Source organism: Geospiza fortis, unplaced genomic scaffold, assembly GCF_000277835.1.
Source record: "Geospiza fortis unplaced genomic scaffold, GeoFor_1.0 scaffold201, whole genome shotgun sequence".
NCBI lineage: Eukaryota > Metazoa > Chordata > Aves > Passeriformes > Thraupidae > Geospiza > Geospiza fortis.
In genome coordinates, this window is record NW_005054440.1 from 167,377 (window position 1) to 190,461 (window position 23,085).

The window sequence follows — 23,085 nt, forward strand, 5'->3', positions numbered from 1 at the left end:
GTAGGCAAAGCAAATGTGGCATCACTTCAAGCCCTGCCTGGCATCCTGACAAGCCTTTTCACTTGGCATCTTTGGACTAGTAGAAAAAAAAAAGCCTCTTAGATGTTTCATTTAGCTAGTAATCTTCGTACATCTGTATGATTTCACACTGAAAAAAGCACACTTGTTCAGATCAAGAGCACCTTTACAAAGTAGCAGGGTGGTGCCTTACAAACCTCCAAGCAGCCTGGCACTGGCACACTACCCCAGACTACCCCAGCACCCTGCAGTCCTGCCACAGTGGCAGAGGAGGTCTATCACTGTGAAGGACAAGGCAGGAGAAAACATTCTCTATCAAGTCTTGACACCTCCTACAAATGGAAGTAGGTTCTAAAAAGGCTGCATTTATTGAAATAAATACCCTTGCTGGGGTTTAATGAAGCAAATCAGGATATGACCAGCAACAAACTAGTTCTTTAAGTTTTATTCACTGTCTGGATAAAGGGCGCTAAAATAATCTCTTTTGAGTTTAATTTTATTTTTTAAGGTGCTTTATACTTTTTAAACTAAGAGGAGGTCTAAAGAACTTATGGAGAGAGTCTTTTCTTATTATTCAAATTTACATAAAGGAAGCTGAAGAATCCTTTCTGCTTTCATGATTCTTGTGTCTGGCCAGCTTTATTTTCATGAAAGACAAGTTAACTTCCCAAGCCACCAGACTGAATCCTCTTTACCTGGTTTGTGTAGGACAGCACCTCATGCACCAGGAGGTATCACTCAACCCCAGAACACTGCTCTGTGTTATTGCCTCATAGCAAATCCCAATCCTGTAGCTTCTGCAGGCAGAGACAACAATTTCCCAGTAATGACATCCTTGAGCAGGCAGCAGTTCACCCAGGACTGAAGGAAACCTGCTTGTGGAAGAGGCAATACAGTAAAGAAAGTGTGGTGGTAGACAAACCATATTGTGATATTTCTTTCAGTCAAATCATGAAGCATCACATAAAATTACTAAAGAATTCCACTCTGTTGTTCTAACCGCAGAGTTTTATGAAAGATTTAACTGAGAGTCTTTTCATCTTTGCACTGAGACGGACTTATCTAAAAGACCTCAAATTTAGAAGTCTTGTTCAAACTAGAAAGTCTGGTGTTTCATACAGACATAATTACAAACATCTTGTGTACATTCAGTGGTAACAGCAACAAAAAGTGCTTAAACCAGTAAATCCTCATCACCTTTTAAGAAGCCATATCAGTGCAGCACAATTATACAAGGGGACCTATGCTTGTCCTAGGACTGATATCAATATGTCCACCCCTCTGCAATGTTCTCAATGGATAGAGCTAGCCTGGTACATTCATGTTAACATATCCCAGGAGCACTTCCTAGTTCTCCAAAGCCACAAATACTTTGGAAAACACTACCAATAATACCCTCAGCAGAGAAGCAAACTATGGAAGATGGATTACTTCTATCCACAATGTATTAAAAACTAAGCCCACAAAGCTGATGTTCTCAGCACAGCAAAAAATTGCTTTGAGACTCTGATGGATGAAGCGGTGACCATGGGCTGAAACAAATCAAGCAGTCCAAGGAGGTGCCACTACCTTTGACCTCCTGGCCATTCCTTAGTGTGACACCAAACTCTTCCGCGTACATCAATCCCACCACTGACTTAGCACTCAGACTTTGCAGTGTTTGAAAGGGAGGTTCAATTGCATGAAGTCCAGAGGCTGCATGACCAAAATGATTCAGTTCTACAAAATCATTGTTGTGTGAAAGATGCTTATTGGCAAAAAAAATTAAAGTGAGGGATCCATCCTGAACTCCACAGGATGGTTTTGCTTATCATACTGCTACTCACCCAGTGAGTTTGGTTTTTTCAGGAAGGTGGATCACTGTTGCATTAGAAGAGATTTGCAATGCAGGATGCGCTGTGTCACTTAGCAGGTGAAATCGAGTTCCTGGTACAATTCATGACAAAGAAACACCAGATCTGAGAGGTTGGCTACATTAACATGAGATGAATCATTACATGTTAAGCAACAATTACGGCCATCTTTGCTGGACAGGGTTGTATCTGCTGGCAGGTAGGAGTGACAGAAAATTGGATGCAAATGCAAGGAGTCTTCCAAACTGAGAGAGCAGTCTAATATTCAGAAATGCATATAGGTGATAAAGAGGTCTTTTAGAGTATGTAAGAAGTTTGAATAATTTTCAATCAATTGCTTTTTTCAAAATAGCAAATTTGAATTTTCAGGCTGATTTGGAAGAACCATACATAGCACTATTTATCTGGAAATCTTATCATTTTAAAACTGCTTTGCACACTTCCTCATCACTCAAACTCCATTAGGTTTTAATTGTGAGAGGTTTTCTTTAGAGTCATGACAACTTTCATCTGATTGTGCTCTGTCAGATTCAAGGAAACTGAGATCCCTGAAGAATACTTAATCACTTCATCTCTTTGACAGAATTCAACATTTTTCCTTGAGGTCACACTAGTTTTACACAGGACATAAATACACAAACTTGAAGTCCTGATTATGCTAACTTTAAGCAGAAAAAAAAAGGGATACAAATTCGAGCTAACAAGATAAAAATTTCAGTAACTCGGTCACAACCATATTGGGAACTTCAGGTATAATTTCCAAAGAAAAATGTTTGGCTACTTTGCACTTTCCACCCCATTGTTTTGAAATTATGATCTACCTTTAGTTGAGATGAGAGCTGCTTCACTTTGTTCACTTGTCCCAAATGGGTTGACAGCCCTCAGGTAGAAGAAATAGTTCACATTGGGCTCCAGGGATACTTTCAATTCGGGTTTCTTTATACCAGTGAAAGACCTGCAAATGTTGAAGATACATTAAAATGTATGCAGATATCCAAACTAGGGAAGACTGTTTTATGCCAACAGTTAAGCTCCCTAACTGTATTGTTTACTACTGAAATAACAAACACCATACAGAAACTCCAAATGAGAAAGACAAACACTGTTTTCACAAACAACTGGGTTATGTAGGAGACTCAGCATTTCACTTAAGGGATTGTCTTCGCTTTATCTTACTTATCACCCAGTGCATTCATTTGGTGTAATGATCACTTCAGGTTGGTTTTGTGGCATAATTCATCACATAAGATTTAAGCAGCACGGAGTCAAATCCTCATCTGCCTCCTGCAAAAAGTCTGTTTTTTCTTTACAAAATGAGCAAATTTCTGAAGGAAAAAAACCACTTTTAATTAATTAGTTACATGACACTGAATACACTTGTGCTTTACTATCTGGGCACATGCTACAAGTCCAAAAGAATTGATACCATTATCTGAGGCAGCACAGAAATCATGCTCTTCATCATAATATCATAGAATGGTGATTAACTTCTTATTAGGAACTCCTCACTGACAAATCCTTCAACAGCCAAGCCTGGCCTCTGTCTTTGTTGTGGTACCATGCACTGTAACAGGGCAGTTTTGCAGGAGGCAGAGCAGAGGAGCTGTCTTCACACAGTTCCCTGCTTAGACTATGCTCCTCAGTGCAGTGCCTCAAAAACTCCAGCCCTCACACACTCTACCCCTGGTGTCTTCACACACTGCAAGAAAGCAGGAATCAGCACCCACTCAATCTGCTTCACAGGTGCTTTTAAGTACCAGTGAAAGCATTTTGGATGGCTAGAAAGATGCGATTTTATTTTCAACATTGACAGCGGTATGAAAGATCGGCTTAACAAATTCTCTTGCACTGGATCTTGATTTTTCTCATTTTCTGCCTCTTATGATAAAAGCAAAGCCAGACAAAATACATGCTCTGCATTGTATGCCTGCAGGCAAAGACTGTTTATCTGTATAAAGTAGGTAATTTCCTCAGAGAAATGCTTTTAGGAATCTACAAGGCAAGTATTTAAATTCCAGAATGGGAGACCTGCCTTTGGAGAGTGAGCAAGACACTTTCCCTTCTACCTTAGGTTTGAGAGTGGAGCCCATGATGGTCTCTCTCCACAATGGCAAGCAATGCCCCTGTGAAAAGCTAGACTAAATAAATTACTTTTTGCAGCACAAATTGCTGTGACCCCAGAGAAGGTAAGGCAAGCAAGTCAGCAGTCAGATCGGATCGTTCTATTCATTAGGGGTTACTGTTTTTACACACATATCCCACCAGAGAGCAGTACAAACTGACGAATAATCAGCGCTCATCCATCAGGATTTTTCACATGCCTGCTTCTGCTGCATTTATCACATCAAGGTAAAACCTCACAGCTCTTAATACACCAGATTCCTGCTTACACCACACAGATCTCTTTCTAGGAGGATGGCATCTTCAGAAAAGACTGGTGTGTCATTCTTATTAGTCTGTGACAGGTATTTTGCACTGACAGTTGTCATTAAGGGCGATTAAGAGCATCAAGAAAATGCGCTGGGTGCTTCTGTGATCTGTTTCTTCAATTTAAAAGAATTTCAGAGAGTCTGGGGCTCTTGCATGATCAGCACAAGACTATGCTGCTTTCAGGGAATGTGTTACATTAATGCTGGAACTGATGTAGTACAGAGAAATGGCAGAAATCACATGTTTCGCTTCACCCTCATGACTCACCAAGGCCCTGACCCCAAGACCACTTCAGCAAGGCACTGACAGCACAGCAGGCTGAAAGGTTTAGGGAAGAGGTGCAACCTGATGAATTGACTGATGAGAACACAAGCTCTTTAGACTTGAGCATAGCGGACAAGAGAAAAAAAAAAGATTAATCGCAGAAAACTACAAGATGGGAAATGATAAAGGAGGCAAATATGAAAGGAGAGAAAGGAAAAACAGGATAGAAGCAGAGGCAGGGGAAAAGAAGTAGGCACCTAAGCTTTGAAGAAATTTGCCCAAGCTTCCTAGGCAAGACTTACCCAATCTGTTCCTTAAAAGCAGCACACTGACATCTTTGATGTGAATCTGAAGCACAGACCACCAGAGAGGAGTTTTAAGCAAAGAGTTACAAATGACATGAAAAGAGGATATGCTAAGCTATTCCTTGAAAGCTGTCTGTGGCACTATGTAGATCAGCATGCCTTAAGCACAGTGATGCCCTGTACACGGCTCCTTCTTCTGTCTTCTGGAAAATGTCATGTAAGTCAGTATCCTTCCACAGAAATTAGGAGATCTTTTTCACTATGTACTATTCATCAGATGATTAAATAACAAAACACAAAATCACTTCTAAATTCAATTAGATAGTTACATTGTGGTATAATGAGTAGACATGGGGTATTCATAATCTGAAGTGTAGATCCCAGATCCCAGACCTATGTAGTCTCATAGGTATTTAGAAAACATGTTGGGTCCAGTCATTTGCAGAATAGGGTCAGCGATCGAAGTTCAGACTTCGGTCTCTTACAAATACAAAATTCTCCAAATCAGAATTTGGATGCATATTTAAATCAGAGGGCAATAGCATGCTGCTTTTCAGTCATAATAGTGAGACAGAAAAATCTTGACTTCAAGCAGGTCTGGGCTGCAAAACGGTGATCAGATTTTTGAAAGCATTATCTGCTTGGTAATCTATTTCAGCCAGCTTTAAGCTGCCTAAGAATAAGAGCCCATCAATTTTAGCTATGATTAAGGCTTAAAAACAGTCCTGCTGCTGCCAACTAATGAACCAGAATATGCTGACAGGAAGGAATTTCATTTGCTACATTCTGAGCCAGATCCAAGAGCAAAAGAAGCTGCATGCAAAGAAGAAATAGGTCTTGGTATCTGTTGCCTCTCCTGTCTAGAGGGTAGGGTAAAAGGGGAGAGTGAATACTGAGGGGTCCCTAGCAATCACAGTAGTTTATCATGCTTTAGACTGACTCCACAAAAGCAAGCATGAGGAGAAGGTATGATTAGTGCTTAGCTTACAGCATACAGGTTATGTGTAGGAGAAGGCGAGGGAAAATGCATCCTGACTGTGTTGGTGGAAGGCTGTTTCATTTCTGATTTCTTTTAACAAGCACTGCAGATGGATCTTCCTCAAGCTCACCTTAAGTAGTGAACTGTAATTTTGAAAGAAAAAGAAATCCACCTACAACATTTCTAATGTCAGATAGTTTCTTCTTTATATACACCTGCCCACTTCAGAGACGATTTGAGATGTAATAATGTTGTTATCAAAGTGTGAGGCATCCTGGTCTTTAGATTAAATGTTATTTTACTTGCACTGTCCTCTCAATTTCTTGGTATTGTTGATACAAAAATTAGTGCATAGAAAGTCAAGAAGCATTCAAAGTTAAATATTTTAAGTATCCCCTCTCAATCCTTTCATTGTAAGATGAATCTGTAAGACTGAAAATTCCACTCTTCAAATATCAGGTATGTGCTATTTAAAGCAGAACAAAAAGGACTTGCATGTTCCTTCACCTTTAACTTGCCAAGGAATATTACAGTAGCAGTTTTATGCTAAATCTGTGATTTCTCTGGTTTTAGGGACATCTGATCCTGTGTTTTCATGCTAATTTCTCGCATCAGCATCCTCATTTATTTAAAGGAAACAACATCTAGGGGATATTTTTTTAATATTGCCTGAACCCAGCAAACGATATGCCTTGCAGTGATTCACAACACCCTCTGTGCTATAATTGTCATTTCCACCCCCAAGATCCCACTGAAACAGTACCTCCAGAGCTGTGCTGCTACCACTGACATGAAGTTAGGGTGAAAGCATGCAAGCTTCTCAAGATACATGGGAAGCGTACAAAAAGGGTGCACCATGAGTGGAAAAAAGCTCTTGAAGCTAAAAATAAAGAGCAAATAGCTCTGAGTTTGCTCCCAGCTGTGCCACATGCCTCCTTTCCTCTCCTCTCCTCTGTCCCAGCTCAGGCTGTTTCGGGATTAGGTCACCGAAACACCCCCTGCTTGCTGCTATCTGCAATTGGCAGAGTTAGAGGGAAGGAAGGTTCTGCATTTCCAACTCCCTGTTTCCTGAGCTACCATGACTACCATGTGGGCAATGAAAGAGGAGGGAGAATTGCTCCTTTTGTTCCAGCATTAGACTTGCTTCATCAGGAACCCAAAAATTTCATTCCCTAGAAGTGCTGGTCTTGCACTGTCAGAGAGGATGATATCCAGTAAATTCCACTTTCACGAGCTCACTGCATACTGCACTTATTTCTGCCTCCCTGAGTCTTACAGATTTCTCATGATGTGACACAGGCTTTCCATCTGAACAGCCTACATACCTAATCCCTGGACTACATTTCTCACAGCTTTCCATCTTCCACCCACAACTCCATTGACTTCTCAACACAAAGAGGCTGAACAGTAAGAAAATAGCAGAGCTCTTGAAACTGAAAGAAACATTTAAAAGAGTCACTCACAAAGATTCTGGAAAAAGATTCAACCTGGGAAAGAGCTTCAAAACCACTGCAGCAGGGACTCATTTTTGCTGAAGATTTAAGGTGATTTTACATGAAATGATGTCCCTCAGCTGGCAAGCTGGCAAGAATACAGAAAGGAGAAGGGAAAATGTAGATTTGGGTGGATTTTTTATGGTTGGTTGGTTGGTTGGTTTTTTGTATGTTTTGGTTGGTTGGGTGTTGGATAATACCTTTTTCTTGACTTAGAGATGGGGCAACTGAGAGGCATTTTAAAAACATTGATTCCATTGTCAGTCCCATGAGAAGGGCGAGACAATACAGATAATTCACACTATCACAATAAGAAGCTGATTATTTCCTAATTCCAATACACTAGAAGCCTTTCTTGGCCTATCAGCTTTTTGCCACACCATGCTGTGTGCCTTAAAGCCAGTCATCTAAAACTACCCCTTATGGGTCCTAGCCCAATGCATCATTCATAGTTCTATTTCTCCAAAGTATTTAGTCTTACATATTTGCAAGGCTGTCTTTTGAAACTTTTTTCTAGCTCCATTTCTCTCAACAGTATCCGTCCTATTCCTAAGGCATTTCTAAGTCAGCATTTCTAAGTCAGTATTTCTTATCTCAAAGTTTGCATATGGATGCATACTGTGTAGGCCTTCTACAAATCCATTTCCCACAACTGGGGTTTTGTGGTTTTTTTTGTTTGGTTGGTTTGGTTTGTTTTGTTTTTTGACAGCATTTGAAAGGAAACTTTAGTGAGGTTTCATTTGCAGATATGCTTCATATTCTGTCCCTGGGGAGCTGGGATTGCTCCAAGGATGTTCTCAGAGTTGCTCAAAACCATCCTGGACAACTGGCTCTAGGGGGCTCTGTTTGATCAGGGGTGTTACTCTAGGTGATCTCCAAAGGTCCAGCCTCAACCACACTGTGATTCTCTGGCGTGCTGAAGTTTACATGTCGCTGATTTAGACCAGTCCCCAGCTGTTCAATGAGGGCCTTTCTCCCTGTTTGCTCCCTTGGCAGCATCCTTTCCCTTGGGTGAGCTTCCAGAATGATATCTGTGGAAGCAGCCTGATGGGGATGGGACCATGCTGCCTTCTCCTGAACTTTTCTTAAATGTTCTTCCCTGACCTCTGCTTTCACACTGTGCCCGCAGCAGTAACTGAATGAACCTTCTAGGGTTGCTGAGAAATGTGTTTGAACTCCCACCCAGGGACTGGGAAATTGCTTAGCTCCAGGGCTGCTGCAAGCACAAAAGGCACAGGCTGTCTATGAGAGGGCTCTACATTCAGCTGATCCCCAAGATGCATGTTGCTCAGGAAACCTGCAAAGAACAAACCCCAAGCTTTCAAGGGAAAAAAAAAGAATCTACAAGATTTGAGACCAAAATTCTGGGTGCGCATAGAGTCAAGGGTTTTATTCTACCTTATGTAGGTACTTGGCTTCTAGTCAAGTTGATTGGCTTCTAGTCAAGTTGATTGACTTCTATTCAAGTTGATTTCTAATTCTGCATTGCACCTCTGGGGGCCTTGGATACGAGTGATACAGGCAATTCTTCATCTAGCAGTATGCTTTTTCACCTCCTCAACTTTATCTAAAATCTTAAATAGAAATCTTTAAAAAAACTTCTCCATCACTATAACAACTTGTGACCCTACAAAAGATTTCCAGGTTATTCTCAAGGAGTTGATTTAGGGAAAAAAAAGAGGGAAATTGTTTTCAGGCAAAGTAAGTGGTAAAACATTGTCTTTGACACACAAAAAGAGGTCAAAGCCCTTCTACAAATAGAGAATTTTAAGCTATAGCAATTCTGAGAAAATTCATTTTTTTTGTCCTGTGGAAAGTTTTCACACTTGTCACAGTTAAAGGCCAGCTTCTGCTGACAGGGAGGCCAAAAAGTCAAATGTGACTCAATATAATTATAAACACGTTCGATTTTACACAAGGTCACTTGAGAAAGCAAAGGGGTCTGTCCTGGAAGCTTTTTTGCCACATTTATCACCACACAAGAAAACACTTATGTTACCAACACCTTGCTCATGGATTACAGAAATCAGCAAAGCTTCTGGTTTAGAGGGAAAAAGTCAGTTTCAGATAACAGCACAGAAACGTCAGGGCCAACATATGTTTCAGCTCCATTATCTTTGACCAACAGCGACTTTGGCAGGTTGACAGGGACCTGATGGCCTCACAAAATAGGTACGAAACACAGCAAGCCCCTCCGAGAAGCAGGAGAACTGGGTGAGACCTCTCCTTGATTGCAGTAATGCAGCGCACTGGTACTGCATGATAAAAAGTCTCCCACCCACACAGAAATTTTTAATTTCACTTTTCAGCCTACTTTTGTAAGGAGCAAGGCATTCACAATTTCACAGTTGTACTTCTCTCCTACAAAGCTAAGAACACTTCAGTCCACTTAACTAATTTTGACTGCCGGGCATGAAGCCCATTCCTCCTCTTCAAGGAGCTCGTCCCTCTCTACCCCATCTTCATGATGTCCACGTGAACTAGCCCATAGGTGAAGACCCTAATCAGGCTTCTCAGGAACTGAAAAAGACAACCTCAGCTGGGCTGAGGCTCTTCCACGGGGTTCTGTATGGCAAGTCACCCCCCTCCACTTCACAAAACTTCTCAGACCTGTGCAGCTGCATTTTGCTAGAATATTGTCACTGTTTTTATAAGGCAAACAAAGACTCCCAAGCCCTAAGGACCTTGGGACCACCATGCAGACCACCCTGTAGTTCCCTGCCTACAGCTGAGGGGTTGGAACTAGATGATCTTTAAGGTCTCTTACAAACAAAGCTATTCTACGATTTGATGATTCTGCAAGAATTTTCTCTGCATTTCAGCACAGTGCACAGTTAACTGGCTCAGAGGCTGCCAATATCCCTCCTCGTCCTCTCCTCTATGCAGCACAGGCTTAGCATAGGGGAAACCAGAGAGGGTCTGGCATAAACAGCCACTACTCTGAATTTCAAAGCTACTTTTGGAGCCCTGTGGCATGCCTGCACAGCCCGGCAGCACTGAGCTCATCTGTGTGTTGTGAGATCTCTGCACGCACGTCTAGACAGCACAGATGGGTCACCAGTATTACTGAGACACCCATAACACCCTTGCTACGCCCAGAGATGACTTCCATCTTGTTCTCCACAAAGGCAAGAGCAAACTCGGCCATGCTCCTCCGTCACTTGCCTTCCCGTGGAGCTGGCCTGCTCTGCCTTGCCGCCGCCTGCGGGCCCGCCATGCCTTCCCCGCCCAGCACAGCCCCGGAACTTCTGCTTGATTGCAGACAGCACAGCATTTCCGCGGTTTTGGCCCCAAATGAAAGGGATTGTCCGGTTAAGCAGAATGAAAAGGAAGTATTTTTTATGTCTCAGCCTAATCTCACGGATTAGTGTCTGCCCCTTAAATTCCTCAACACACAGAAGCAGATTTCCTCCTTGCGTGGCTGCAGGCGGAATAATCTGTTGCGTAACGAGCGGCGCTCCCAGGCCGGGCCCATGCGCCAGCGGACAGTGGCTGTGTCCCAGCACACGGTGCAGTCCTCGGCCCTGATGGTGGGCACAGCGGGAGCTGGGGACACAAGGACACGTTAGCTGTGCTGTGAGGAGGGTGCCCGAGGGGCCTCTTTTGGAAGGGAAGGAACAGTGACCTCCGTGAAAACCGGCGCGATAGATCTTTGCCCATCCAGCAGTGATCTTTTGCTTGTTTGTTTTTGAATGGCAGAGGGCTACATTACAGGGAAAACAAACAATAAAGACATGCTGGGAAAGTCATTGTGAATAGTTGCGCGTTTGTCACATTTACCTTAGAATGGTAAATTTTTATGCCTTTCCTCAAGCAATGTTTCCTCATTTCTGCCAGTCTGCAAGGAGCAGAGCACCGAGGCAGCGCTGCCTACAGCTCCCTGCATCACCTCAATCCTGTCCTCAGCAGTCCCTGCATGAACTGCATCAGGAACAAATGTGCTGCTGCAAAAATGACAGGGAGATGCTGACTTTCTGTTTAATTATGTCTTCGTTATTTTTGCAATGCTAAAATTCGGTCCCGTAATTTCTCCTTTTTAGAGATTCTGTTTAAGAGCTACAGGCCCAACTGCAATACAGAAAACGGAATATAAAATAATGCACTAGCTGCAAGTAATCAAAAGCTATTGTGTGAAACTGCACATTCAACACTGTAGGCTGAAAATGGATCAGTTGTATTCTCTTGTTTTTATCATTCTGGGAAATAGCAACAGCAAACACCTTTCCACCTGTTGTGAAACTCACATAAACGTCCTAATGCCAATTCTAAAAGAAAGGTTACTAATTAAAAAAAAAAAGTCATAAAAATTAATTTCTCTTTTGGTGTTCCAAGTAGGAAGCCTAAGACAAAAGTAGGGACTAGATGATTTTATGATAAGATAATAGAATAGAACTAGAGGAAACATTCCAGATGCATTCTGTTTCTTAAGAAAAATGGTTCATTTTTACTAGAAAAACAAAAAACCCACCCACAAATATTTAACAATTCCCTGGTTTAGTGAAAATCAGGAGGTTAGCAGTTCAGGTTAAGATTTACTTCATGCTTTACTACAGAAAGAGCTAATGTATGTATTTAGCAGAATAGTGCATTTGTGGGATAGACCATCATCTGGTAATACCTCTTTGTAGCTTCCTTAGTTCTTTAATTCTTTTCTGGTAAATTTGATTATTGTCTGTTTCTAAATGCATTCTTGCTAAAGAACAAAAAATTAATAGCTGAATCCCCAAATATCTGCAGTCAGCAGCTTACACACATACCTACATGTATGTATGTGTAAACAGCATGTCAAAAGACATTAAACTTTTTTTACTGTAATTTGAAAATATCTGTCTAAAGAGTAGCTGAAGTGAGCATACCAGAAAAAGCTGTTACTGTGCTTCTGAGATTTTTTAACAAATTAACTGCAGCTAGAATACAAAATCTAATTTTATTGTAATATTCTGGAACTCATGCAAGTGATTGTATAAGAGGCAAAGAGCCAACAGGGTGAAAATCATGCAGGTTTTGAGCAACAGCAGATGTGTCCACTTCTGTGTCTTTAGGACTGCAAGGAGAGATCACCAGGAGATCAGTTGTGAGGGAGGTGAAAGGGGGATAGAGGGCTGCTTCTTGCCTTGAGCATCATCCCTTCACAGAAAATTCTGTTTGGAAACAGAATGTTCCTCAGGGGAGGGAAGGGCAAGCTGTGAGTCTGGGAGGTGGAGGAGCAAGAGTCGGGGGTCTCTGGGGAGATGCTACAGCAGCATCTACCTGCATTCCCCACATCTCTCCAGGCTACACTGACACTTCCATGGGTGCAGTGCCAACAGAGAAATTTTGTGAGCATTCCCGACAACTGGAAGAGTCTCAGCTTTGTTCAGCTATTAAGGTGTATATTCCTATAACTGCATATATAAGCAAATTATTTTCTTGTATATGTGAACTTTTAATCTGAATACTAAAAATAAACTCTACATTCTTGCTTCTGAGTTTATTGGGCTGCTTGAAGAATTGAAATTTATCTTTCTATCAAAGCAGCTGGACTCCCACTGAAGAACTGGCTTCCATTTCTGGTGCTCATCTTTCTGCCTTCGGTGTTGGAAAGATGCAGCAATTTTGCATCAGCCAGTCCTCAGCAGTGTCCCCAAAAGGTCCATCTGGGGCTCATGCACTCCAGAGGGAGTTCAACTGAGTTTAGAGGGAAGGTGTTTAATAAGCCCACATTTTACTCAGTTTATTTGTTTTCTTAAAGAAACAGGCTGAAGGAAGCCATTAAGACTCATGTAAATTAACTTTTCTTAGAAGGATTCAGTTTTTAGGAGAAAAAGTATGGTGAGCTTGACACGAAAAGACAAAGAGATTTCTTTAAAGTAATGGTTTTAGAAAGGTGAAACCTCCTTTTAAAATGATGATTTATTAGCTAGTGATAACTCATAATTATTTGTGCATCTGGCAGAAAGTCTCCGCTATGTTCACAGTTGCATTGCTGAGGCCAAAAATTTGAATTTCCCCTTTGAATTCTCTGGAAAATAACCTTTGTTAAAATATAAATCACAAATTAAGTATCAGGGAGAATTATCAACATATGTGAAGTCTAGTAGGTTAAGCAAAAGGCTTGAAGCTGTGGCTGCTGCCAAGAAATTTTGACAAGAAACTCAGTGTGGAGCTGAGTGGAACATAGAATTTTTTGCTGTGAAATTGTTAGAAATCCTTGCCTGTATTTGTGACTTCAGGAATGTAATTGTTTTTATCCTGCAGCACTGTAAAAATTGTCTGACAGGAGGACCTCAAACACAAGGATGCTTCTCCTTGCTTGCAATTCAAGAAGCAATAGTTTTGTCAATACAAATTATTAAAGAAATTAATGCTCAGAAAACTTAATCAGTCAAATGAAGCTCATAAGCAATACTCATCTAGTTACTCATCTCAATTTATACTACTTAAACAACAGCAGAGCCTCTCAGGCATGCCTGAGATTTGTGTCCCACTGAGCAAGACACAGCATGTAACGTCAGTAAAGCAGTCCTTCCCTTGAAAAATTAATACCTTAAATCAATGCAACATGGATGTATTCAGGTGAATGGGAGAGAGGCAAAACATGCAGCCATCTCCTCCACTGTGGGCAGGAGAGGGAGCAGCAGCAGGTAGCAGCCAGGTGGCTTTCCCAAAGCTTCCACGGAGCAGTGCTACGCACTCAGAAGATAAATACATAATGTGCCACCCTGATGCTGCAGCCATGTGGCCCAACACTGAAAACATCTTCAAATTTGAATGCCTTCAAGTTTCCTCTCAGGAGCGATTATGTCACTATCTCTGAGGAAACAGGGGAATGACCATGAACTGCCTGCTATCTGCCAGATGGGCAAAATTAAGCAGTTTCTTCTGTGTCAGTAACACTGTGGACTGAATTCTAAAGACCTGAAACTTGTAATAATCAAATGACAAAAAATGTACATACCTGTTTTAAAAACGGCTTTTTCACTGGGTAGACTGCAGCCTGTGCCATTCACAGCCATGACCCACACACTGTAGCAGCGATCTGGCTCCAGGTCCTCCAGAATGCAGTGGCTCTCTTTCACTGTCACTCTGTACTCTTCCACTAAAGCTAGGAGAACACACACATGCACAGGACCTCACACTGTTGCACTGGTAGGGCTTACAACTAAGCCTCTCAAATAACACATTAAAAACAGTCAATTGGAAAAGATCCAGAAATTATTACTAGCTGAGATCTCCATATTTCACTCTGACTGACAGAAAGCTTTTGACATGCCCTTGAGTTGAGAGTACAGATGCCATCCACGGCAAGTGGAGATCATTGCCCTCAGTCCTACTGGACTGCAAGTTTGGGACATGCAAGCAGCAGTTGCCAGCCCTGGTGTCGCCACTGTATACCAACAATTCCTCATCTTGAACTATATAGCAGTTAGGTATAAATTATGTATTACAAGAAGCCCTTAACATTCTTTAGCCTAGATGTGTATGCATACATAGATTTGTGCAGAGCCTGTCTGCTTTGAGCTTTTTAACAAATGAACATTTCAATCCCCTTTATTAAATTTCAATTTTTAACATTTGAAATATTTTGAAAAAAAATCTCTGTCTACACATGGAAATACTTCCTAATGCTTTTTCAGTGAGGACATATTTCTGAAGCACATGCAGAGTCCCAAAAACATAATGGGAGCTCTCCCTTTGGGAGCTCTGTCTGCAGTCCCCGTGAGTAACAATGGGGCCGCATGGACACATCCTCTCTGATGGTCAGGCCTCTTCATGAAAAGGCACTTCAACAGGTGAAAACAACTGCCCCTGACTTTCCAGAGCATGATATTATCTTGCATTTGTGGAGACAGAGGGGAGGAGAAGACACAGCATTTTCCTCACGATCTCCCTCACCATTGCCTGTCTTTAGTTTTATACATTATGTCTTCACAGCCATTGCTTTTCCCATGTCCTGGGCACTCCCCTGCAGCTCATCCTCCCACCTGCTTACCCCAGGCCAGGGCAGAAAGGGCAGATCTTACGCACCCCCTGCATCTTTGCTGGCTTGCAGCTCCTCCGTACAGTAGACCTGGAAGCAGTCGATGGTGTCCCCATCATTCACAGCCCAGTAGACAGCAATGGAGGTGCTGGTGGCTGAGTTTGGCTCCTGAGGTATGACAGTTGGTGTCTGTGGGACTGAGAGGAAAGTTTGCCATTGTTATACATGCTCCTGTGTTGTCAGCCAAATTACCTACAAATTCATGAGTCAACCCAATTGCTTATTTTCACTCATGTTGCATATTTCCAGAGAGCAAGTACAGCAGGAAATACAGAATACTGGTGCAGTCTTAGAGCAACAGATCCTCATAAACCAGGAACAGAAAAAAGTATCTGCTCAGCATTGGAAGCCCCCCATTTCCCTCACAAGTCTGGACAAAATAAGATGCAGTGCTAGTACTGGGGTTACCCAAACCCAGCACAAAGCGTGTGCCTCTACCCTCCTCCGCAGAGATACGTGTTTACTGATCCCAGAAACGTGGGCAGCGGAAAGGACCTGCCACGGCAGGAGGGGATTCATGCAGTGTGTCAATGCCCGTGCTAGCAGCAGGGATATGCTTCAGGTAGAGAAGGCACTAACTGCGCTCTGCCCTGGGGTGGACTCCTAGTGCACATGCACAGCTTGGCACTCCTTCCTGCCATGGTCATTTCCCAACAGACCCAGGGGACTGAGAATCCTTGGTTTGCAGGTGAAGCTGAACTCTGCCAAGGCACCTGAACCCCATGGGGCTACCAGAATCATTCCTCACAAGTGTTCAAAGATTTCCAAGATTCTCCAGCTTTCACACCAACTTTTGTCTCCTGATTGACACAGATCCAGCCCCAGATGAGATATTGTTTGCCTCTGTGATTATGTCATAGAAGAGAGGGAGGGCAAAGAAAGAAGCAAAAAGCCCCAAAAGATGATAACTGTTAAAATGATTGCAGGGAACGAAAATACATGGTTCTATTTCTTCACCCAGTAAATTTCCATATTTCATGAATTCTCTTAGAATCTCAGCAGAAAGCTTTAGTTTTCTTTTCAGTTATCTCCACAGTAATGATGATAATCTCCTGTGGCATGAACAAGGCAAATGCAGATGCTGGCTGTTTCGTTATGATTTATACAGAGAGCCACCAGTACAGTAGCATTACATCTGCTACCCATTGAAAAAAAAAATTATCCTTCTTATTGCTAAAAACAATCCTCATTTTGTCTTTTGACTGCATCTAGAGTTGGCAATTAAGAAATTTATCATCTTTAGGAAAATACTTCCTTTCAGTGGACATGATGGGGAAACCATTTTTTTCCCCTATGAAGTTGCCTAGAAACCACTATTTTTGATCACAGAAACCCCAGAGTTGCAAGATCTATTATTATGCCAAATCTGAACAGAAGCTAATTTACTGAATGAAACTTCTGAAAAAAAATCTTAGATCAAAATTCAGTTCAGCAATATTGAGATACATTTGATTTCTAATTTCCTTTTGCATAATATGAAACAATTTGATAGCAAGCAATTTCAAAACAGGAAGCTGAAGTATTCTCTTCAGAAACAGAACATTTATGCATTATCCTCTTTTAAGTGAATTTTAATAAAAAAATGAGGTATTTGCAATATGAGTTTGACTAAATGACATTTTTCAACTGTAAAGTGGCATATGTTCTCATCAGTTCAGTTTTCATTGAAGTCCTGTGGTGTAAGGAATTTTTCTGTCATGCTTTGTAATCTCCACAGTAATCCATGTGTTTTCTGGTGTACTGAGAAACAATATTTCCTTATTTCCTTGGCATTATGTACTTGAAGAAGGAGAGCAGATACATTCCTCTGTGACTCTATTTGAAACTTTTTTGCAATCAGCAAAGGTCCTTGCCTTCCAGTATACAAGGCCAGGATTTGCAGTGGACTTTGGAAATAATAATTTTTAATTTTTTAATTATTCCCACTCTTCTAATCCCAGGCAGAACGTGGGTTTCATTATGCTCATCAGCATGCTGCAAGGGGTTTTTATGCTAATGCATTTATGAATGGAAATGGATTACATGAAAGGAGGAAGAACTTGAGGGGAAAAGGCTTTTCATTAGTGGATATGGAAAATTTGGAAATGGAGGGCATTTTGAAGGAAAATATTTCTGAAGTGGTAAAAATTATGTTCTATGAAATTGTTCAGTAAAACACGATTCTTTCTGAAGGAAAATACACAGATTGAAGAAACCTGGCACATTCACATGCATTTCATCATATGGCTTCAGTCAAATAAAATTCCAAGTGTCTGAAAATGGTCCCCAGTATGTGATAAATTCATAGCCATTCAATTCCATTCAACTCCAAATCAAGTTTCATGTATACACGTAACTATTTTCCTTCAGGAAGGTTGGAACCTTGAAAAAACAAACTATCAAACAAATGAGAAAAAACACACCAAATTTTTTGTCTGCTGCTTACCTAAGTAAAAATCATTATAGCAGTTGAAATACTTTGCAGTAAAAGTGAAGACAGAAAATTAGGTATTTTAGATATTAAGTAGGCATAAAGAATAAGGCGCTTTAAAGATCTCTTACTAGTGGACAATTATTCATTTACAGTTTGTCAAAGCAAACTGGTCTGGAGCCAGCAAACCCAGTAGCTAATGCAAACTAACCCAGAAAGCAGACTTCAGCAGTTTAGGAAAATAAATGCTGGAGTGGCTTGTGGGAAAAAGAAGTACGTGGCTCCATTCTCCTGTATGACCTTGCCAGTAGGCAGCAGCCTAGGAGGAATGAACAACTACACCCATGGGACTGCAAGAGGAGGTTTAGGAACTAAGCCAAGAAACACAGCACATTTACACCAGCAAGTTAACTGGCAGAGTGAGTTACAAAAATGGTCTTTTTATCTGACTTCCTAAAAAAATGACACTGAGATAATGCTGCATAGACAAATGCCTGTCCAGCTTCACCGGAGAAGCTTCAAATGCCACAGGCAAATTCATACACATCTGACAAGGACATTAACATCTCAGATATATTTGAGTTTCTCCAAGTCTAATAAAAGCAGTGGTGTGGAGGAGAGAGACAATCTCCCCATACTGACACTGCTACGAAGTGCACTCAGCCCTTATTAGACACCAGAGAGTCAGCACAAGGTGGGCACTTCTCCAACGTCCCATTAGTCTTGAAAATCCAGCCATGAACAAAGCAACTTAGGGAATCTAATGCTCTAGTTTCAGTGCTCAGGGACCAAACACATGAGAAAGGGGCTTCCCTTCAAAACCCAGGGAATGACTATGATGGCAATGGCGCATGTGCTGATGAATGGGAGGGCACAAAGCATGACAGTGAGATGTGAGATCCCTAAACCACTGTTCTTTTGAAAAAGAAACCCTGGAGTGGGGTCCCATTATGAAGAAAATGAATCCACAGAATGGTGCTGACAAGATCTTTGTTGACAGCTGTTCAGATCAAGATAATACACCTATGTATACAGGCAGAGCAGAAAACCCAGTCAGGCTTTTTAAAGGACATGAAATATCAGACAGAGATAAATAAATCCCTTTCTCATGTGCAATTTTTACTGCTACCCTCCCAGGCAGTGGCTGTTTCTAGCTATAGTTAACCACTTTCCCTTTCACATCTATTTGGAGTTTCAGGCGCCTCCATTCATTTGTGACAAGTCCAGGGACCTCAGCCTTCAACCAGCCCCCCCTGCTCTCATTCCCACATCAAGCATTCTGGGACCGCCACCCTCAGAGGAAGAGAGCTCAGAAGACCCTTTGATTGCTTCTTCTATCTCTGTATGCAAGGAAAAGCAACTTCTTTAGCCCTGGGAGATTTAGAGATGAAGACTTTCAGCTTGTCTGAGGTACAGATGTCTAAAATGATGCAAGAATCCCCCAGTTTAGCACTTCTCCCTCTTGCTCATCTTACTGTACCTACTATAAGCCAAACACTTGTGCACAATTAAACTTCATTTTACATTCAACTGTGATTGCTAATTACATGGTTTGCAGATCTACACTTCTCATATACATTCTATTAATAGCTTCCTGAAATTTCCAAAGTATTGCCAAAATGTTAGTTTTTGTGAAGACAATATCCGGAGTTTCTTACCAGCCACGTGTTGTAAGGAGTGTTGATTGCTTTGTCCTGGACTGTCTGCATAGTGCTCAAACAGTGAAAAAGCACTGGGCACCTTCTCTAAAGAGAGGGTGGTATCCATTGCAGAAAGTAACCTAATTGGAAGAAAACACATATTTGTCCATGTAAATCCTCTGCAGCATAGCATAGTTTTCCAAAGGCCAGAAGCAAAGACCATGTGACATATGCTTCTTTGAGTATTTCCTGGGAGCTTAAGGACAGCATACAAGGAGAAGCTGTCTCCCTGATTTTGAACATTTACACCATACTGCAGTTTTGAATCAGGAGCACAGTGAGAGTGCTTATGGGTCTGTTTATACTTAACCCATGAGAATTTGAATATGTGGAAGTTCTCAGCAAGACTCTCAAGAACACAGGTGTTTGGGCTTGCTAATGCAATGTCTTAAAAGGTTACAAACCTTAGACCTAACTACAGCATCTGACTCCAGAGATGTAATGTAAAGCAGCTGCTTGTGGCAAGCTAAAAAATATGAGAGGGAAGATAGATTCCATTTAATTGGCCTGTATTTACTGGGTTCATTATATAAAAAAACACCAAACATTTTAACCCAACCTTCCTTCAAGAAAATGGAAGGGTTTTTTTCAAGGCATCTGAATTTTATATTTCTCCCCTTCATTTTATTTCAGTCACTGAAGTATTTAATTATGCATAATCTTAACAAAGTACAACAAATGTAAAATACACTTTTTTAAGAAAAACATGCATTGTTAAATAGACTTGTTCTTAACCTATTTTATGTAGACTGGTATTATCAAACTAGTGTAATAACCAAGCCCATGCACCAAGCAAAATAAACTTCATTGTGTAAGTAAAAAAGTAAAGATCAGGTGGACAGAAAGCCTTGGGAAATTGTTTTGTCCCATTTTACCTGCTCTAATCTTATGCAATAAACTAAATGCAGATACATGGCCAGATAGTTTGACTTGCAACAGGTGAGTCCAGATTCATAGTTCTAATTCTGGAAATTTATAGAAACCTTGAAGGGGTGTTTGGCACATTCTCTTCAGATCGCTCTCCCGGGGTCGTAATTTGACTGCAAACTGAAACCGCGGTGTCAGTGTTATACCCCAGTCGGTGTCAGCACACATTTTCCTGTGATGGCTGAGGCAGCACTGACAGGGGAATGTTTGATATGCGCTGCACAGTGCCCAAGCCCTCTGGGGAGAGTCAGGGGTGGTGGGCTGGGCAGTGCAGTTTTGGGGGCTTGCACAGGAGAAGCCTGCAGCCAACTGCTCTGAATGTTTTCCCTTTACCACAGAGAATTTTTTGGGGGAATATGACTTATGGTTGAACACGTCTCTCATAAAGGATAGGACTCACCAAAATAATCCTCTTCAGAAAATCCCACATGGCAGAGAACTGTTTGTGATTGTGTGCATTTACTGGTGTGCACAGGCAGATGCAGTTATGATGAGGCACCAGCCCTGTGACACACCCTGAATCAGGCAGTGCTTGTGGAAAGCCATAGGAAAACATCAGCTCGTAGTCTCCTAGCCAGGTTTTGAAATCTACTTTATCTCATTTTTCTGGAGTTGTGTTCAGAAACATAGTCACACTACCTGTGTTGCTTTGTGTTATAACCTTTCAGAGACCAAGTGTTACAGAACCAGACCAGTGAAAAAAGAAATGTGATACCATCTGACTGATAAGACGTACCATCAGTGGTATGTCTTATCAGTCTAAAAGGTGGAAGCATGGTCACAATTGTTGTTGTATATGTATGTATAGTAAAAACTACAAGGAGCATCTGTTTAAAAATGTCTGTGTAGAGATTTAAAATTGAGCTGATGTTTTTATGTGCTATTTGTTTCATTAATGTATTACAGAATATGTGCAAAACACTTCAAAACCAGTCAGTTACAGCAACAAGTATAAAGCTGCTTTTCTAAATTGCATTATTTGCAAGGTTTATAAAGGTAGCTCTGATTACTAGCGGTGTGTTTTCAAAAGCTCACAAATACTAAATGAAGCATCCAGCATGCTAGGCCTAGTACTCACTACGGTGCACTTAACCCATACTTCATGTACCTTTTATTCAATTCTTTAGATGACTAGAGAAGGGAAAAGAAATGTGTTAACAGTTTTCAAAACCCTCGAAGTGTTGAAAAGCCAGTCATGGTCATCTAACAGTCTTTCTACTCTCCACAGACACAAACCACACAGCTTTATTGACTTGAGGTTGTGTGGAATGCTGCTCATTCACACCAGAAGAGAATTTATTTCCTTAGAAATATTTCATTTCAAAGCTCTGGCTCAGCAGAGTATTAGAGTATAAATCTCATTTTAAGTGGTTGAGGGGTCAGTATTCAACATCTAGATTTAAAGATGGAGCATAATCGAGTACTTTCTAAAACCAGGACTTTTAGAGAAAGAAATCACTTAAGAATCACTTAAGAATGCAGATTAAGAATCGTTAAATCCAAATTCTGCCTAAAATGTACTTCATAACTTCTTATTACTAGAAGCCATGTGAGACTTTTACTTATGGAATGAGAGTTTGTCCCATGCCCCAGGAATCTTCAGATAATGTTTCCTGGCCTGTGAACAAAAAAGTTCCCATCCTTTATCACTAACAGAAGGGAGCAGGGAAATCCAGTAATTTTTGCACTCCCACAAAAGGATTACAGATTACAAAATTATATTTGCCAAAGCACTGATCCTCACAAAATCAGGAAAATAATCTAATCCCAAAATAGCGAATCTACCACAACATTCACTTGGTTACAGGATACTACAACATTGTGTGGCACAAAGCAGGGAAGAAAGCCAAATATTGGCATAATTTCTGTAGCTGCTGGGGCCTATGTGGGCTGGACACTTGTATTTCGAAAGCTGGCTTATTTTGCATGAGTGATCAGTCTTTAGACAGTAATTTGATCTTTCTATTTCTGGCATTCCAAGATAGTTTATCTGCAACTTCCAGGCCACATGCTAATTCCATAATGGGGGAAGATTATTATCCCAGAAACTCCATCCTCTTTGAGACTGGTAATGCACTTGTGGAGAGAAGAAAGTGCTGTAACTCACTTAAGGACTAGTCTTGCAGCAGAAGAACAGAATTGGAGGACCCAGGACCAGCAGCATCCTCTGAGCAAAGTTTAAGACTAATGACTGTATGAGTTAGTAGGTCCAGTCCTGCAGATTCACTGGAGGTGTTCTTTACATCCAGGAAGGACCATTAGAGTCACACATATAACATGCACAGCCCTCAGTCTATCTCATTGTCATGGTTTCACCCCAGTCAGCAACCAACACAGCTTCTCACTGTTTTTCAACAGCAATTATTTATCACAGCTTCAGTAATTTGAATGCATAAATACTGTCCATCTGCTCATTAAAAACACCCCAAAACCAACAACAATACACGACAAAAAACCCTACAGCCCAGAAACAATTTTACTTTTCTATTACATTTTCTTGTTTCAAAGATCACTTTCTTGTTGTTTATTATTATACACAATATGTATTTTATTTTTCATGTGGTAAAATACCTAAATACTCTAACATCTCTTACTTCTCAGCTATTAATTCTAGATGTATTATCAAACTGTCTTTTCAACTTCTTTAAAAAGGAACAGGACCATTTTACTAGCATGTCACATTTTT

At 41.1% G+C, this 23,085-nt stretch overlaps 1 protein-coding gene across 1 annotated transcript in view; it reads right to left on the reverse strand.

Annotated features, from left to right (window-relative positions):
* Positions 1-23,085, reverse strand: part of CMYA5 (cardiomyopathy associated 5) — a 45,755-nt gene that overhangs the window by 590 nt on the left and 22,080 nt on the right. The window contains exons 5-13 of the mRNA XM_014309569.2: positions 21,508-21,530; positions 19,431-19,552; positions 15,350-15,499; positions 14,280-14,426; positions 10,739-10,888; positions 8,095-8,116; positions 2,693-2,826; positions 1,845-1,944; positions 714-890 (exon numbers count right to left, since the gene is read on the reverse strand). Coding sequence (XP_014165044.2) covers positions 714-890; positions 1,845-1,944; positions 2,693-2,826; positions 8,095-8,116; positions 10,739-10,888; positions 14,280-14,426; positions 15,350-15,499; positions 19,431-19,552; positions 21,508-21,530 — 1,025 coding nt within the window. The remainder of the gene's footprint in view (positions 1-713; positions 891-1,844; positions 1,945-2,692; positions 2,827-8,094; positions 8,117-10,738; positions 10,889-14,279; positions 14,427-15,349; positions 15,500-19,430; positions 19,553-21,507; positions 21,531-23,085) is intronic.